At 33.0% G+C, this 18021-nt stretch overlaps 2 protein-coding genes across 2 annotated transcripts; both read right to left on the bottom strand.

Annotated features, from left to right (window-relative positions):
* Positions 1-2018: 2018 nt before the first annotated feature.
* Positions 2019-7606, bottom strand: LOC142630369 (uncharacterized). The gene is made up of 5 exons (XM_075804360.1): positions 7281-7606; positions 5022-5088; positions 4313-4714; positions 2987-3330; positions 2019-2644 (listed from the first exon to the last, which is right to left on the bottom strand). The coding sequence occupies exons 1-5, from the start codon at positions 7359-7361 to the stop codon at positions 2441-2443; spliced, it is 1098 nt and encodes a 365-aa protein (XP_075660475.1). The 5' UTR covers positions 7362-7606; the 3' UTR covers positions 2019-2440.
* Positions 7607-14759: 7153 nt separating this feature from the next.
* On the bottom strand, positions 14760-17742 carry LOC142632020 (uncharacterized). Its single transcript, XM_075806443.1, has 3 exons — positions 16784-17742; positions 15574-15624; positions 14760-15135 (listed from the first exon to the last, which is right to left on the bottom strand). The coding sequence occupies exons 1-3, from the start codon at positions 17607-17609 to the stop codon at positions 15089-15091; spliced, it is 924 nt and encodes a 307-aa protein (XP_075662558.1). The 5' UTR covers positions 17610-17742; the 3' UTR covers positions 14760-15088.
* Positions 17743-18021: the final 279 nt, after the last annotated feature.

Genomic DNA, 18021 nt, shown 5'->3' with positions numbered 1-18021 from the left:
TAGCAATTATCATAGAAACATCCCTCAATATTTTCTTCTCTTTGCCTTCAGAATCTTCACAGCACCTTAAATATAGTTACTTCTGATTTATGATGCATAATATCATAATTTCACTGATTTTCAATATTGCTAATCAAAATCTAATTTCTTATAGACTCTAGTGGAAGTAGAAAAGCCTTGTCAGTAGGAATTGAATGATCAACTTTATTATAACACGTTTCGTGCAACTTTCTACTTATGTTCTCTTATGGCAGGTTACTGCATTGTCATCCGACATTTTTTGGTGTCATAATGTCATTTCCATCATTCTGTTACACTTGGGTGTCCATTGTCATTTTTCACTGGTATCATGTTCACATCAACCTGACCGACTTTTTGGTTGGCCGACTCATGTACTGTATCAGGTAGGTGGATACAATCATACAATAGCAAATTTCTCTCAAACTTCTTATCTATTTGTATGCATCTAAAAACTGAAATATAATATTTATTGTTACTATGCTTATGTTGAGACACATCAACAGTCATATCATTCACTTACTTCCAACTCTCTCGTTATCTCTCTTTTAACTCTTTTTCTCTCCTCCCTTTTACCATTTCATCATCCCACAACTAACTACCTTAATATCTTTCTTCCTCTATCCCTTTATCTTCCTTTATTTTTGGCTATTCTTATTCTCATCTTCTTATTATAAATTTCCAATTCTCTCTCACATTTTGTGCATAATTTTCTTACACACAAAATGTTATTTCTCTCTCTCTCAAATTTTTTTTTTTTCATTTTTTGGTGGTTTTGATTTCCTATTATGTGACTCCTATGGCTTTGTTGTGCTAGAGAAATCATAGTCCACTCCCAATCCTTTGTGATCATGGTTCAATGTATCAAAAGTTTTTTTTTTTCCACGTATTTATCATTAATATTTGTTTGCAGCTCATTTGCATCAAGCCACATCATAGAATTCATGTTTGTGATTTCAGCCAATCTAATGTAGATATAGGTGTAAGGAATAAGTATACCACCAATGCTTGGGAAGCCCAAGTATACCACGGTTAATTGTCAATTACAATTATTGTTTATGTTATCATTGTTATGTGTTGAACTGAAGTAATGAACTTATATATTTGGCCTAAATTGAACATGACCGTGCCAAATGTTGAGATGCATATCCTTTTGAGTTATCAAATATGCCTAGACCATATGAGTTTCTAAGTTTTTTTTTTTTTTTTTTTTCTTTCTCGTTGGTTGATTATGAGTTCCTTTCCAAAGTATTATTGATAATTGTGAATTGAAAGTTTCATAATTATTTTCCTTCTTTTCTATATATATATATATATATATATATATATATATATATATATATATATATATTTTTTTTTTTTTTAATATTTTTTTTTACATCCTATAATGTGGTTGATGTGGTATGGCTAACCTCATATTGCACTCAAAAAAATGCAAGTATATTTTCAATTATTGAATAATTAACGTTCTTTTGTAGGTTATTGAATTATTTGAATCTCATATTATCAACATAAGTTTTTTTTCAAAGCTTTCTTTAAGTTAATGAATTTTTATGTATTTTAGAACTTGACTAATCAGGCAAGTTATTATTTTACATGGGTTTTCTATTGACACCACTTTATTATCCACCATTGACAACTTAGCACACAAAGTCTTCATGGGAAAAGTTGTCTCTCTAGACTTATTAGAGTCCACCAGAATTTGAATGCAAAAGAGATTTGGGTAATTCTTCTTTCATTTTGTCCACTTGCAAAGCACAAAGGCAGGAGTGTTTACAGAAAAGGAGATATCCTGGGTTTAAACCCAGAACCTTGATTGTAAAGTGCAGAACCAGATGCATGAGAAAAAACAAAAAATGTGAAGCACCTGCTCATGTAAGCTCAACATATATATATAGCAAAGTACAATAATGGTATTTAACGCACATCGCAACCTGCACTTTCAACAAATAAGTCCAACAAAAAAATTATAAGAGTAAAAAAGTTTAAACAAAGTACTCTGGTAGACAAAATTTGCAACATGTTGATGACGGAAAGAGCTTAATGCTCTACAGGCTTGCTCATGTTTTTACTGTACTAGATACTTTCAAAAATGCACATTTGTCAGGAATATGATCAATCTGTAGTTAAAATGTTCTATATACAAGTAACAGTGGAGCTTGATGAACATGTAGACATAGAGCATATCAATTCTCACAAACTCAACTCTCTCCTGCATTTAGAATTTTTTTACTCAATCTTGTGCAACCACCTTTTAATTGCTTCAATATCCTTTTCATTTTGAGTTCCCAGCAGAACATAACTAAGCTAAGAGTCCCCCTCCAGATTTATTACATCACCTGAAACAAGACCAACTGCAGTGTTGTTCTCTACTAGGTGAGGTGATAATTTTACCTATTTTCTGAAATTCTTCACTCCACACTCATGGCATAGAAGGGAAAAACCTCATCAGGAAGCTTGAGAGAGACCATATGCAGATCACCCCAAGGAATTGGAGGACATTCAGCAGCGTACTCAAAGAGCTGTTTATTGCTAAGTTGTGTGAAGTCATTTCAGCTCCTCTAACTGTAAATGACAAGGCTGTCACCAGTTGTGCTGCTCTATTCAGCTGGTGCAATCTATAAACCTGTCAAGAATAAAGACCTCTTTACTTTTTTGGCTAAAGACCTCTTTACTTTAATTGAAGATTCCATGCAGGTCTTTCCCTGACATCACTATTAAAGTTTTTTGAAGGAACACAGTCTTAAAGTCTTTTGACTGATTCAGACCCCAAAACAAAAATGTTTTAAACCATTAACCTGAAAGCTACTAATCAGGCAGCTTAAAAAATAAAAACTCTCACAAATAGTTAAACAATGAGAAAAAAGCATGCATATCAGAGTGGATCAGATTATATCTTTTATCCATTTTTAATACTGAAAGAAATACCGAAACAAGTTTGGTCAGAAATGAGCGGCCTTGCCCTTACCTGAAAGATAATTGGAATAACAGACCATGAAGGGGATTTCTTATATCTTGCATACTGCTCAAATGCAAATTGGACAACAATTCCAACCAGGTATGGAGCAAGAGTTGCAGATGCGGCAGGACCAGTCCAAGGCCAAACCAAACCCATTGTCACCATAGGAATTATTAGACTAAGCACCAGGGCAGCTACCGAAGATATACGCTGTCCTAAATGAGTGACCAGGGTTCTGTTAGTGCCTGTAGCAGAATCTGGCTCAATAGGCCTCCTTAAGTGGTCTATTAGAAGAACAAATACTGCAACTCCACAGTAAAAGAGAGCTTCTGTGAAGAACAATATGAGGAAATCTGCAGATGGAGAACAGAAAATAGCTTAGAGACTGAAACAATTTTAACTCCTAAGCCAATTCACAGAAAAGGATTTAAAAAATAAATTGGAAAAACAGATAAGCCAAAAAATCAATATGCAGTCCATAAGGACAAGCCAAGTTTGAACTTCAGAAATTGTAAAACTCTAGCATTTGATTCTGACCAGTTTAGCCAACTACAGATTGTTCTACCAATCCACTCCATTTTGAACCACATCCTGTATAACCTTTAGGCTCTCACAAACACATTGATGTTATTCCCATCCATGTCCTTGTTGATTATTGCCCTTTCTTTCAAGAAATTTCACCATACCATTACTCATAAATCTCTGTTGAATAAGCTTTTAAGTTCACTTTCTCGAACAGTGCATATATTTTCTAGAAACTTTAGCACCATCATATCCACCTAGTCCTCAGCAACTAAAACACTCCTCAATAAAACCCAAAGCATCCTAAATAATTGCCTAGTGTCCTTCACCAGTAATTGCCATGTCCTTTGTCCCCCCCCCCCCCCCCCCCAATTTCTAAAAGCAGAATAAAATTTCACCTCCTATTACAGTGACACACCTGAAATTACAGGGCAGCACATACAGTGATACATCGCAAGACCTAGACAGATTCTGGAAGAATATAAAAGGTTATATCCAATCCACAATGCTCGCAGTTCTGCAAGGTCTAGGGTAGGTGATTGGAACTTGGAAGGCCGTCTTAGCCTCTCTCTCTCTCTTTGGGAGGCTAAAGCAAAAATGACTAGAAAAACAGATAAACCCCCCCCCCCCCCCCCCCCCCACAAAAATAAATAAATAAAGAAGGAGAAATCACCTTGTCTATTCTTTCATTATCCAATGTCCAATCTTTTGTTTTATTTTGATATTTTGTTAAAAGCATGTTTCAAAAATTCAAGATTCTCACTGAAAATAAATAAGGCAATTCACAAGATCAACATAAGAATGTGGGGTCACCTGTCAACAAAGAGTCCTCAAATATAGTGGATAATATTCTGCGCAAATAAAGTGATGGGAAAATGAAAGAGGCTACAAGGACAGCTGGACCAACAAACCATAGTAGGTTGCTCTGGCTCTTTTGTGGGTTTGATATGACGATATCATTCTCCCTTTGATAAGGACGGTTATAAAATGAAATTAAACCAGGCTTCCCACTAGTTCCCTCAAAACGGATATTTGGACTGCTTGTGGGAGAGGCTTCTACAGCATTAGGATGACTAATTTCTTGCTCTGAAGTATCTGGTTTGACCTCACTGTATTGTGTCTGTTCTTCAGAAGAAATAGCACAAAGAATGCTTCGCTTCTTCAGGAACCCTCCATTTAAATTCAGCTTTCTTGCTATGCACTGGCATGACTTGACTACAATACATATTTAGAGCCTGAATTATCAATGTGGCACTTTTCACAGAACAAATCAAAGTAAACTTCTTATATTTTTGGCAAAAAATACTCAACCAAGTCATTCAATATCTAGAAAGATGAAGAAAGGCCTAGCAGCTATATTCAAAACAGAGTCCAAAAGCTTTCATGTTATTGTGATTTGTATTTAGACTTCCTAGTTTGAATAGTTTGCAGCTAGGTCAAAGAGAAATCAATGCACCACCTAGTTTGCAGCTTAAAGCAAATTTTAGAACTTCAAAAACTATCAAACAAATATGGAAGTTACCTTTAACATAACTTAATTGCTGACAACCATGTTGTTGTCTCTCAAAATATCCTCGTGATAAGCTCAACTGAACATCAAAGCAAAAAAGTTATAAGGAAGACCAATTTGTACTTTTTAAATAAAATTACTTGCACCCAGGGGAGAGTGCCGGGGGGGGGGGGGGGGTTGGTAATCATAAATAAGATTAGGAAAAAATAGCAATTCAAATAACTGAGTTTCTTCAAATAAAAATAACCTTACAAATAATAATGCTAAAATCCACAGAGAGTGATGTAACACAAGTTCTAGTATGGCATCATACTTGACATTAAGCTACTGACATGCAGAAGCACAATTAGGTGTAATACCATGCATCTCATTCATTTTTAAGGCAACAAAACTATAAAAGTGCCCTAAAAGAACTTAAAATACTAGGACAGCAACAGAATCCTCTAGTCTCTAAAAGCCATTCCTTGGGTGTAAGTTTGTATTCCTAATCATCAGTAAAAAAAAATATTAGCATTTATGCAGTAGCCATCCTAGCCATACATTATTTACGCATAGATTTTGCCTTTTCTTTCCTTTCTATATACTCTTATTTATTTAGCACAAAAAATATAGCTAATTAAATACTACCACCAGCTTCTTTGCATAGCTATTTAAAGATCTCTTCAAAGCAAAGCAGTTGTTGAAAATACAGTGACATCGTTTAGGACCTCTATTTATTTATTTTTAATAACTAGCAACAGATGCGACCTCTACCAAAAGGATGAGATTATGGACAAAAAATATTACAATAGGGAATGGGGAAAAGGAAAAGAAAGAAGGAATGCAACCTACTAGGAGGTGACACAGCCAATACAAAAACCAAGCCATTGAACAAAGTTCTTTAAAGGCAAGGTTCTTTTGAACATAGTAAAATTAGTATTATAGGTAAGTTACAAATGCACCTAATGGGTCTTGAACCCACCTCACCCTCCACCTAATACCTATAAGGGGAGGTGTCAGTTGAGCTAAGCTCATTGGCTTGAATAGAGTAGAATTAGTGCACATAGAACTAAGTAATAAGCCAGGCTCCACATTTCCCCTCTGCCATCTATATGGAGCAAAGTTCAGCAAAGTGGCCCATTTACAAGTTATAATGTCTAGAGTTCAGAATCCATGTAAATACATTAAAAGTAATATTTGTACTTCTGTTATTGTTAATAGAGAATGGTCTGGTATTGTAAATGATTATGCACACTTACTCTCCCAGTTTTGGTGTGTAACCTGATAAAAAAGCCGCAGGCTCTATCATCAGTTTCAAATTTTGTTGGCATTGATGATGATAAATTACCATTTATCATAAAACTTTAAGTTAGAAAAGGATGAATTTAACCATTTAATTAATTATTCTAACATTCTCCCTTGCGTGTGGGCCCCAACTCCCCTTAAATACACGCCACAGGGCCCTACACGTGATTTTTAGTTTTTTTAATGGGAGGTAGAATGGAAACAGTGTTTGAACCAGGAGCCACTTGGTCCAATGCCCTTTTTTTTTTTTTTTTTTTAATTAATGGTATTTTATCTAAAAAGTAGATTACTCCATGCTCACGAAATCGTAATGAACACAAAGTAACCTACACAAATTACAAATCATAATAACTAACCAGTTATTCCAAAAGTGTAAGCTTTTAGGAAATGGTGAGTTCAATCATTTATTTGCCAGGATTTTGGCCTCAAAATTCAATTATTCAAAGGTCCATAAAACAAATCCATTTGCAATCAACTGTCTTATGAAAACTGTCTTCACTTTTATTTACTTTTTTTCTCTAATTATAATCTCATGAAAAGTGCTAAGTACTCTAATTGCAACAGACAATGTTCTAATGATACGTATATTCAGCTACACATTGATGTATCACCAAAAAATGCCCATTCAAAGAGAACAACTTAAAAGTGAAAAACAAGTAAGATTAATCTTGCCCCATTTTTGTATTTTGCGTTGAAAAAAACAACAGGGCTCTACAAACAATGCTATCTCTGCGCAATGGACACTACTAGACCACACTGCCAATCTTACTTAATTGAAACTACCTGACCCTCCATTTTATTTTATTTTCTAACATTGGCAAAATCAAAGGCAGTGTAAATAAGCACTGAGAATCAAATTCACAACCCAAAAACAAAACTCATAGCTACTGAAAAACCCTAATGCAAGCACACTCATAACTTTGACCCATCAATTTACTTGTAAAAAAAAATATGAACAGAGTAACCAAACTGGAGTTAGAAGCATACCTGGGAAATTTTCGTGGATTGAAAAGGAGAGGGAACAGTTGCAACAAAACAAGAAAACGAAGAACTAGTTTTTACAGACATGTCTGAAAGCAAAAACAAACAGCACAAGAGTCTGTCACAGACTCAACCACTCCATGTCAATGAATTTTAAAGAAAACCCATTTGATTTGGAGGATATTTAAGAGTACCCATATGGGAATTTTCTCGAGAAAGAAAGGAAATGGTGGGAAAAATGAGGGATTGTGAGTTGTGGGTTTTGGAGTTTTTTAAGAGAGAGAGGGAGAGTAGCGGCTCTCTTTTGGACAATTAGTCCTATTACTAAGGTCACTTATCAGCAAAAAAATAGGTTATTTATAGGCCATTCACTCTTTTCAATTTTTTATTTTTTATTTTTTTGATAACTACAACATTTTAGCATGGTTTTTTACTTTTTAATACCCAAAACAGTCAAAAGAATCAGAAAAATTTGACTGATTTTTGCATTTTACAGGTTTTGGTTGTTTTTATCTGACGAGTTTAGGGTATGATTCCTAGTTAAATCGACCAATTCGATCTAGTTTTTAAAACTATAGATTTTAGCCTTCAAAGTTTTTTATTGAAAATACTACGAAATGTCAATTAAATTACAATATTCTTAACTTAACATTTTCTTTTCTACAAAATTCATTGATATACCATATTCTTTTAATCTAAAATTTAATTCACAGATGATTTTCCACTTATAGTCCCTTAGTTGATGAGACCAAACCAATAAAAAATGACATCATCATATCATTAGTACTAAATACAATCACTTTGAAATTTTGAGGTGGAATAGAAGAAAGCTCTAGGGAAGCAGCCAGATGTGGATGTTCCATCCTAAGGTTGGTACGAATTCGAGTCATTTATTGTGTATCTATGTAAATTTGGATATCTTCAAAAACTATAAGAGGGAAAGAGATCACTTTGAGGATGGGGAGGAAGCATAACATGTTTTGAGTGTATGCTTCCTCCCACTCATAAATAAGTGGATCCCATAGCTGGTGGGTCCTACTAATTGTAAGTGGGAGAAAACATACACCCGAAATATGGTATATTTTTTTAAGAATAAGACCTTTTTTGGGTAGCGCTTACCTATTTTTTGTTATCCATGTGATATACTTGACCATAACAATTAGAGCAACGAAAATTCTCCACTATGTTAGATTCATCTCGCCCATTTTGTTCCTCATTAGTTTTTTCCAACCCATAAAGGTGACAACATGAGACATGGACAAGTTTTGCTCATTTGGACTCATCTTGTCCTGGTTGAGTCCAAACCAACCAGGAATGTGTGTGTATGTAATTAGATATATTTTTTCAACTATATATAATTTAATATTTTTTTTATACAAACCTTATATTTTTACATATTCAATTCTCATTCCCCAAAACACTTGATTTTTTTCTTTAAACACTCTCCCACTTATCATTCCTCTTCTCGTTCATCTCGATACAGATAGCAAAATACCTCTAATCCGCCCTGCCCCCTCGATGCACCTAAAGACTAAAGGCATGGCTATGGATGCCCATATTTCATGCTTGCTCATATTTCTAGATGCGCCTAATTATTAGTGGGACTATGGGAGGTGCTTCTTCTTTTTCTTTTCCTGTCTCAATTATGCACAGATTCTATATTCACATACAATATTAGAAGTTGCTATGAAGAATGAGTTTTATCATTTTTATTTATTTATGCAAAATTTTAAAATATTATATTTAGGGTAAAATACAAAAATCACCATTGAGGATTGGGTTAATGTCAAGCACTAACAAGATTTAAAAAAAAAAAAATCTAATCTCCCCCCAAGTTCAAAGAACACTTGCTACCCAAGTCCTCTACTTCTCTCTCCATCTCTACCTATTATTCATCTACCATTTGCTATCCAAGCACTCCCTCGTGTTTGAAAATTTGGTTTTTAGGCAAAATAAAACAAAGTTAAGTGTTGATTGGGCTTAGGGGAAAAATTAGATATTTTTGAAAAATCTTAATGTTGCTTATCATTAGCCCAAACTTTAGTGTTAGTTTTTATATTTTACCATTATATTTATTTACATTATTATATAAATATTAACTAAATTATTTATTAGTTCACTAGTGCAACTATGGTCAAACTCCATTCGGATCAATAACCAATCCCTTTCTCAATTCTTAATCAGATCTTGTTATAAACCATGTTGGTAATGTTGGCCCAAAAGTTTAAATCCAGTCCATCTACACCCCTCCTGAATTCGTGAAGGCCTAATACCAACTCATTTTAATTTTTGCGTTGGGCATAATCCGTATAAATTCCACTGTTGGCCAAACAAACCAGGACCAAATATAGTGGAAATTGAAGATGCTATCTCATGGCCCATTTCAACTTTAGGACCAAAAGGAAAGATCTTAGATACCGAATAGGGTGGTGTCATCTACAAAACTAAGAGGATCACCAAACTACATAATAGTATACATGTTGGTTTCAATTTTATGTTATATTGTTATCAACGTACTTAGAAGTTTGAACTCATTCAACATAAACTTAAGTTGCTTCCTTTGGATTATGCTTTAGATCAAGGCATAGATGCTTCCTACATTTAAGTTGTATATTACAAAAATTGTTATTTATTAATATTTTAATGAAATATAGTGTAAAATCGATAATTTGATATGAGCTGTATTGAAAAACAAGTATGGGTTTCAAAAAAAAAAAAAAAGCATGTAAAAAAAAAGTAGGTTTTTATGCTAAAATGGACAAATAATTTTGCACGAGCTGATACAAACAAATGCTCTTAAACACGATTGTCCTTTGCCCCTATAGCAAACAAGCTAAACACAATAGTCCATACCAAACCTGCAATGACATAAAAGACAAAGAAAATATGCTTCACTTAGTACAATTATGCTACTTTTTATATTGGCTTCATCATATAGATTGACAACAATTATAAGATATTTTCAACATATATTAAAACAATTAAAAAAAAAATGATAATTGACTTAAATGTAGGGGTACAAAGGAAAGCAAAACTCAAATGATTCAGCACTTGACATAAATGTTGAGTAACTAAAACAAATGAATCAAGAATTGATAACAGGTAGTGGTTAGTCAAGAAGTGTTCATTTTACTATTAATCTTCCAACAACAGAGTGAGATCCATCCAAGAATCTCTACCATATCCATATTTTGCCTTAGCTCAAATGCATCATAAATCATAAATCTCTACTTCTTTGGCCTTCCCCTTTCGAGTCTGCCACTTAAATCATGTCAGTAGTACTAGCAAGAAGCTCCATATTCTAATTACAAAAATTATTAAATGACTAACATGCTAATCAGTGGACGCTAAACTAAATTTCTACAGGAAAGCATTGTCTCCAATTTTTACTGTCTATCGACTGTTGTTCTTGATTATGTTTCATTTACCCAAAAGTGATTCTGCCAATTACATTCAGCAGTTGTTTGACATATAAGATTTTAACCTATCTATTGTTAGTAATTGTTAGATATATAAGTATATAATCTTAAGGTGTAATTACGTCCAATCCCTTGCAAGTGGTACAAGGGAGAACCATTTCAAATTTTATATATACATATCTGGTGGGTGCAATTCACCTCATTTGTCTCACAGTTTTTTTTTGTTTGTTACTTTTTACTTTTTCAACTTTTACTTTTTACTTCTCATAAAGTTTATTTAACTTTTTTTAATTAATGGTTAAGAGTGAAAATTATTTTCTACAACTATCAATCTCAACCATTAAAAATAATTGCATCAGGTGTAATACCCTAAGGTATTGCACTTGATCTCAATCCTAAAGAAGCAAAGATTGTCAGACAAGCAGTGAAGAATCAAGTCCTTCATTTATGAGAGAGAACAAGCGCGTAGTTGCTGAGAGCTATAAACAATGGTGTGTGTGACCCAAAATTTAGCGTACTTCAAGTAATTGTAGGGATGATGTTTAGAAAACTTTAAATACCATAAAATGATGACATTTTGGCCTAAACATTAAATTTAATATCAAGTTCAAAACGACGTCTTTTTAACATCAGATTAAAATTAAAAAAAAAACTATGGAACAACATCATTATATCCTAGGTTAAATATTTGCTCTCTCATACTATATCAGACACGCACTCTCACTCCTCGTCCTCTGCCCCTCACCGCTACTCACTGCCGTCGTTCTTCTCCTCTCTCCATTTGTCAAAGTTTAGTTGATTGTACAGATAAGAAACATAAGGAGAAGTCAGATGCAAGCAAGTCAAGATGAGTTTGTTGAAGAATGTTTGAGGACATTAGCTCAGACAGAGAGGCAAAGCATTGGAGCAGAGTATTAGAAGACTTGTGGATGAGCTTACTAAACGACTGATGTAGCAGATACGACATGTAGTTTAGGCTTAGATCAATTAGAAGCTATTTATTAACACATGTAGTGTAGTGATTGGTTGTAGGTATTGGATCCGTATAGTTTGGAGTTAGTTAAGGGTTAGTCATTTTCATTCCTGTACTGGCTGTGTTATATAAACCTCATGTACATTCAATTTGTTAATTAATAGAAGTATTACAAAGTTTCTTCAATCTTGATTCTCTCTCTAGTTTCTCTATTTCCTAGCTCTCTATTTTCTTATACCATTTTGTCACAACAATTCTCTACAAATTTTCTAAAGATGGTTTTGAATCTCAATACCTAGTGGTTAGGGCTATAGATTACTATGCTTCTCCAATTCTCCTTGCTAACAAGTATGTGAATTTATTTGATGCTTAATGTTAGACTACTATGTTTTTCGTTTCTATGCTTTTTAGAAAGATTGTGAATTTTGGTTTAAGATATTTTTTAGTGGGTATTAGAGAAATATTATGAATATGCCTGTTTCTTTGTTTTTTTAAAATGAATATTTGGGTTGAATGATTCATGAGTTGTTTCATGTGGTTTTGGGTTTTTTTATTTTTTATTTTTTTTTATAAATATTTGGACTGCATTTTTTAACCAAACTAACTACACTGAACCGGTATGTTGCACCGCACCTTGCATAGACCGGTTCCCACCCCTCCACAGGTGAGTTGCGGTGCTAAATAGACCCCCAAAACTGGCCGCCCACACGCACCATTTACACGTTTATATTTAGTTCGTATGTCTAAAATAGACAACAAATTTTACATGATCTTATGCCAATCCTCTAAATTTAGCTTAATTTAAATAAAATGTCATATATAGTTTCTAGATAAGTTGTTTTTCTCTCTCACGTAAATGCACTACTCATAGTCTATACATGCATAATTGTGACAAAATGGTGAATTTTATCTTATACTAAATTTTTTGGATTCATTGCAATTCTACAATACTTCTCTATTTATTAAGACCAGCATTTAAAATCTCTCACCATCTCTTTTCTCTCTTGTTCTCATCAGCCAAAACAACAAGTCTTTCTCTCTCTTACTTTCTTGCTTAGGTGAGTCCTCTCATTTTATTTCTTCACTTGTTATGTTGGGTTGACACATAACGCAAGTGGTAGATCTGTATGGTTAATGGTTTTGAGATTTGTGTGTGTGTGTGTGTTTTTTTCTCAATTTGATTAGATCCTTAGGGTGTGTTGTGTTTGTTTGGAGGTGAAATAGGGTGGATGAAAAACTTTGGAGAAAAAATGGAAAAAAAAAACTTTTTTGGAGTGTGTTTGGTTGGGTGGAAAAGAAGAAAAATAAATGGCGGGGTCCAGGTGTTTTCTCTCCAATCCTACCAAAAAGTTTTTTTCTCAAAATGAAAAGAAAGTTGAAGGAAAAAAAATGAGGTTGCTTAATGGACAAAAATACTCATATGCAATTGCATATGGGCAATTTGTCCCTCTTTTTTTTTTTTTTCTTCGCTTTGCTTTGCTTTCCTGGGCAGTGACACGTTGCCTTTTTTTTTTTTTTTTGGTGGGGTTTCCTGAGCTGTGGGTGTGATAGTTTTTTTTTTTTTTGCTTAAGTAGACGTGATTTTTTTTTAACATGATTTTTATTTTTTAATAAATTGGGTGATTTTTTTTTTGGATTGTTTCACTTTTTTGTTTTAATTGGCTATCATTTTTTAACAAGGGTATATGAGTAAATTTATACAAACTTACTTTTTCAATCCCTCCACTTTTTCATTCCCAACAAAACAAAAATAAGAGAAATTAAAATATTTTTTATCCTCTCACTTTTCTATCCTCCTACCATTTTTATCCTCCTACTTTTCTACCACTCCAACCAAACGAACCCTTAAACTATGTGGCCAAGAAATAAGATAAATCCGAGGCGAAGAAAGAAAATGAGTTCAAGAGAGTTCGTATGTGCTGATTTACATAGAAGCTGATCATATGTTGGAATTAGGGGATTAGGAAAAAAAAGGTAAAAGAATAGGAATGTTTGTATGTTATAAATTAACTTCATGTTGATTTTGATTAACAAAAAAACCCAAATAAATACTTCATTTCTAAAATTTTTCTAAAATTACTTCATATTATATTTTAGAGCAAAACTTAAGTACACTACTTAGTTAGGTGTTGTTCTTTAGGTTATTCTTTTAAGATTCTGTCATGTGAATATTTTCTCATGAGATGGAAGTATATTTTTTAGTTAAGTAGCCACATGGCTAAATCTTAAGAGGGGAACCTAAGAAACAGCACTTAAGATACTGTATCTAAGTTTTGCCTTGTGTTTCAAATGCTTGCTGGACTTTTTGTTAGATGCCTGTTGGTTGTAGTAGCTGCTACGGTTGAAAGCAAAAACAAAATCGTCAGAGGTGGCAAGCTGTTACAACTATCTCCACAACAGCTAATCCATATGAAGGATCAAAAGATGGAGGAGGATAAGATTTTCTTTAATTAAATGTTTGGGTGTGTAGAGGGTAAGATTTGACATATTTCAAGTAATTGTAAGGGTGGAGTTGAGAAAACTTTAAATACCACTTTCATAAAAATTTAAAAACTTATGGAAACAGTTAATTTCTTTTTTCTTTTTCCATAATTTTTTTTACAAAAATTTCCTAAACCAATAGTAGCTTTTCACTTATTTTAATAGTACTCCAAAAATACATATGGCACCTTATCATTTCAAGTAATGAATCTTATTAATTAAATTTATTGTGAAATTCACCATTCATTCTGGTCTTTTGTACAATTTTGTTAAAAAATTGCTATTTAAAAAAAAAAATTCTCACATGAAAAAATCTATAAAATTAAGACAAATATTTTTATAGATTTTTATGTAAGACTTTTTTCTTCAATTATTTTTTCATAGTTAATTGAACACTTAATGAAAATTTTTTAATGGAATTGGACGAAAAACTTGAATTTAATAAATTTAAAACTTAGAGAACTTATATGAACAAAATTAAAGTTAGAAGATTGAAACAAATTTCAGACAAACTTAAAACGTGCAATTTGCATTTTAGTATTTTATTTTTATCAAGGGTGTCACTTTCTTCAGCACCATTGTTTTGGGTACCGCAAGCCTGTACATTTGACCTTGATATGCAATGAATAGAATTTCCCTTTATATAAAATTTACATTGACAAAGTTTTTTTTTTTTTGTGTGGAGAATCCAATATCTTGATTTTGTACTTGCACTCTTTCTCCGAAATACATGGATTTCTTTCACCCCAAAAAAAAAAAAAACATGAACTTCAAAATAATGTCAAAAATCTCAGATCATGAACTCAGGCTCTCAACATACAGCAACTCTCTCTCTCTCATGTTTAGACACCCCCCTCCCACCCCTTTTTCAAAAAAAAAAAAAAAACCAATAAAATTACATGAGATACAGATAAATAGATGGTAATACTGGGTGGATCTCTTCAAATTTGATTGCCTGTCATCCATACTAGCATACCCATAGAAAATCCTACAAATAAATATATTCAATTTAGATTGACAAAAGCTCAATAGTAAAATTAAAACTATAAAAGAAAAAGAGAAAACAAATTAATAATTATTTTCATATGTAATGTTTGAAATATTACAAAATTTACGGCAATTTAGAAAGAAAAAAAATGTCTATCTATGTGGTATGTGATGACATACGTATGTGATATCCATGAGAATTGAGGAGAATGGTAAGGAGGAATTAATCTTAAATGTTTCAATTGAAAATACTAAAAAATGTCAATTACTCTTGATATCAAGGTTATTATATGGTCACTTTATATACCAAGATTATTATATAGTCACTTTACTCACTTGCATTGATAATAGTACTATTTTGACAATTAAATCAGCGAAATTAACTGTTTTTTTTTTTAAAGGAAAATGTAACATATGAAAGATGTATCTAAAACGCTACCTGTTAATGCGCTCCCCATAGACCAAGTTCTTCTACTTGATGAAGACTTGACTGCACATTAATGCAAAGATCACTTATTGTTATACAGTACTTCAGTATAACCAAGTAATTCAATAGGAATATCCATCCATTAAAAAAAAAAAAAAGGAATATCCACTATATATATACTATATAGTATGCAACGAGAAGATAAAAGACTAATATTTTATTAATCTAATCATCCAATTATTAGACAAAATTCAATTTGATATTTTGATCCCTTAATTATTAGTATTTCTGTCAATTCAGTCTCATAATTTTTAAAATCAAGTCAACGCGATCATTGGATCTCAACTATTTAAATTTTAACAGAATAAATAATCTAATCATCCAATTATACGGCAAAATTCAATTTGATATTTTGATCCCTTAATTATTACTAGTATTTTTGTCAATTCAATCTCTTAATTTTTAAAATCAAGTTGACGTGATTATCGGATCTCAACTACTATTTAAAATTTAATAGAATTAATAATTGAAATCGACTTTATTTTAAAATATTTATATTTTCCATAACTTTTAACCACAATCTCTATAGCCGAATCAACTTGCTTTTGAAACTTTTAAGTGCTAAATTCTCATAATTAATAGTTGAGGGACTAAATTTTGACAATTAATAGTAAAGGAACTAACTTAATAAAATTAAACCTAAGATAAGTAATCATGATTAAAACACTTATATCATTGATAATGATTATGAGTGTTTTTGCCTTCAATGACTTTTGAGTATCTGACATTGGCTAGACAAACCACATGTACAAATAAACATATACATGGCGCATTTACCTTGCATCCAACACAAAAACATTAGCCTAAGCAAAGCTTGATTATAATTATTCTATTGAGATTCATGAATACATTTGGATTGTAGGATTTGGGCATGTAAATTTGGCTTTGAGTTATTAAAATTCAAATATCTTGTGTTGATAGTTTTGAAAAAGGTTAAGGCTTTAAATTTGACAAATCCATCATTTTAAAATTCTTGGATTTGAAATAATATTTAAAATTAATGGATTTGAAATCATGAATTTTAAAATCTATTAATTTAAAATCTAAATTCAGATTCAAAAATTCACAAACACAATTAGTGTTTGTTATGGACAACACGTGCAGTTTGATGTTGAAAGATGTTGATGTTGAAAGAAAATCAAAGCCTTAAAAATTGTCTAACCTGAATCACAATTTGATGTGGAATTGAAGTTCCCACACATGCACATTTGCCTAATCCCATCAGAACCATACCCACAAGTACCACCAGTGGCCTCACACGCATGGCAGAAATCATCATTCTCTTGGACTGAATACTTCACACGTATCCCATAAGACCATCCATTAGGCCCATCCATTTTCAATGGGGCCAAACTATAAGCACTACTATACCCTTCACACTCAAGCTTAGTGAGGTTTATGGACTTGATTGCCTCAAATGCCAAAGCACAACACTCAGGTGGGCCAGACCCATAAGAACCCGGGCCCACTTTTCTATGGCCCACTAAGTCCCATGCTGGACAATCATAGTACTCCTCACACCCCATGCCTGAAACGTTTCTACATGGCAAGTGCTTACCTGGGAAACCTTGGAACAATGGTGATCTAGCTGAGCAACCTATTAGCATGAACACATTGTCTGCAGTTGGATTCATGTATGGTTCACGCCACGGCTCGACCGCGAAGCCGTTGCCTTTGCCCCCTAGCACAATGGTGTCACATGTTGACAGGTGAGGGTCATGAAGTGTGAGAGCTTGATAAGCATAGTCTATTTCTAAGACCCGGTAAGAACCAGAGCTAATGTGGAACATTAGGACATCATTCATGCAAAACAATAGGTCTCGAAAGCCTGGATGGCCACAGCCATATTGGAGTGCAAATGGGTAATCAATGGTTATGTTTCCACAATAAGATCTACATGTGTTAACATGGATAGTGGAACTAATTACTATTGGGATTATTAGTGCTTGAATCAAGAGGTAAAGGGAGGTGAAAATGTGTATATTCATGGCTTTGAGTGAAGATTGGGATGAAGAAGTGAGAGGAAAAACCAAAAAAAGAAAAAATTTTGTGTATTGGGAGGAGGAAGATTGTTAAGTATGGTGGTCTAGTGGGGATGCAAATGATAGTTTTCTTGGATAGTTGAGGTCCTTGAGAAAATGTGTAAGGGCATGAATTGGGGGGTACTTTATTCACATGTAGTGTTGAGGAATCTGGTTGAATTGTCTATGGGTTTTCCTTTTCTTTTTTGAGCATAATTATTTGTTTTTAAAAAAGTTCATTCGGCTGCCTTTTGAAGCTTTGTTAGCTTTAGTTTGCTTTTTGGCACTGTGATATATAATATTGGGTTGCTTTAAGTCAAGCGCCATGCTTCTCTGTGACTAAAATAGTGTGAGTGATCCAAAATTTCAATTAAGTAAA

Source organism: Castanea sativa, chromosome 4, assembly GCF_040712315.1.
Source record: "Castanea sativa cultivar Marrone di Chiusa Pesio chromosome 4, ASM4071231v1".
NCBI classification, from domain to species: domain Eukaryota; kingdom Viridiplantae; phylum Streptophyta; class Magnoliopsida; order Fagales; family Fagaceae; genus Castanea; species Castanea sativa.
This window is presented reverse-complemented; position numbering and strand designations above follow the sequence as displayed.

What these genes read in the sequence shown, in the direction of transcription:
- LOC142632020 (XM_075806443.1), bottom strand. Translation starts at nt 17,609, where the DNA reads ATGAATATACACATTTTCACCTCCCTTTACCTCTTGATTCAAGCACTA. An exon ending in CACATCAAATTGTGATTCAG is followed by an intron (nt 15,625 to 16,783) that starts GTTAGACAATTT and finishes ATTAATGTGCAG; the next exon opens with TCAAGTCTTCATCAAGTAGA. An exon ending in TATGGGGAGCGCATTAACAG is followed by an intron (nt 15,136 to 15,573) that starts GTAGCGTTTTAG and finishes ATTTATTTGTAG; the next exon opens with GATTTTCTATGGGTATGCTA.
- LOC142630369 (XM_075804360.1), bottom strand. Translation starts at nt 7,361, where the DNA reads ATGTCTGTAAAAACTAGTTCTTCGTTTTCTTGTTTTGTTGCAACTGTT. An exon ending in TGAGGACTCTTTGTTGACAG is followed by an intron (nt 3,331 to 4,312) that starts GTGACCCCACAT and finishes CTCCATCTGCAG; the next exon opens with ATTTCCTCATATTGTTCTTC. An exon ending in TTATTCCAATTATCTTTCAG is followed by an intron (nt 2,645 to 2,986) that starts GTAAGGGCAAGG and finishes TATTCTTGACAG; the next exon opens with GTTTATAGATTGCACCAGCT.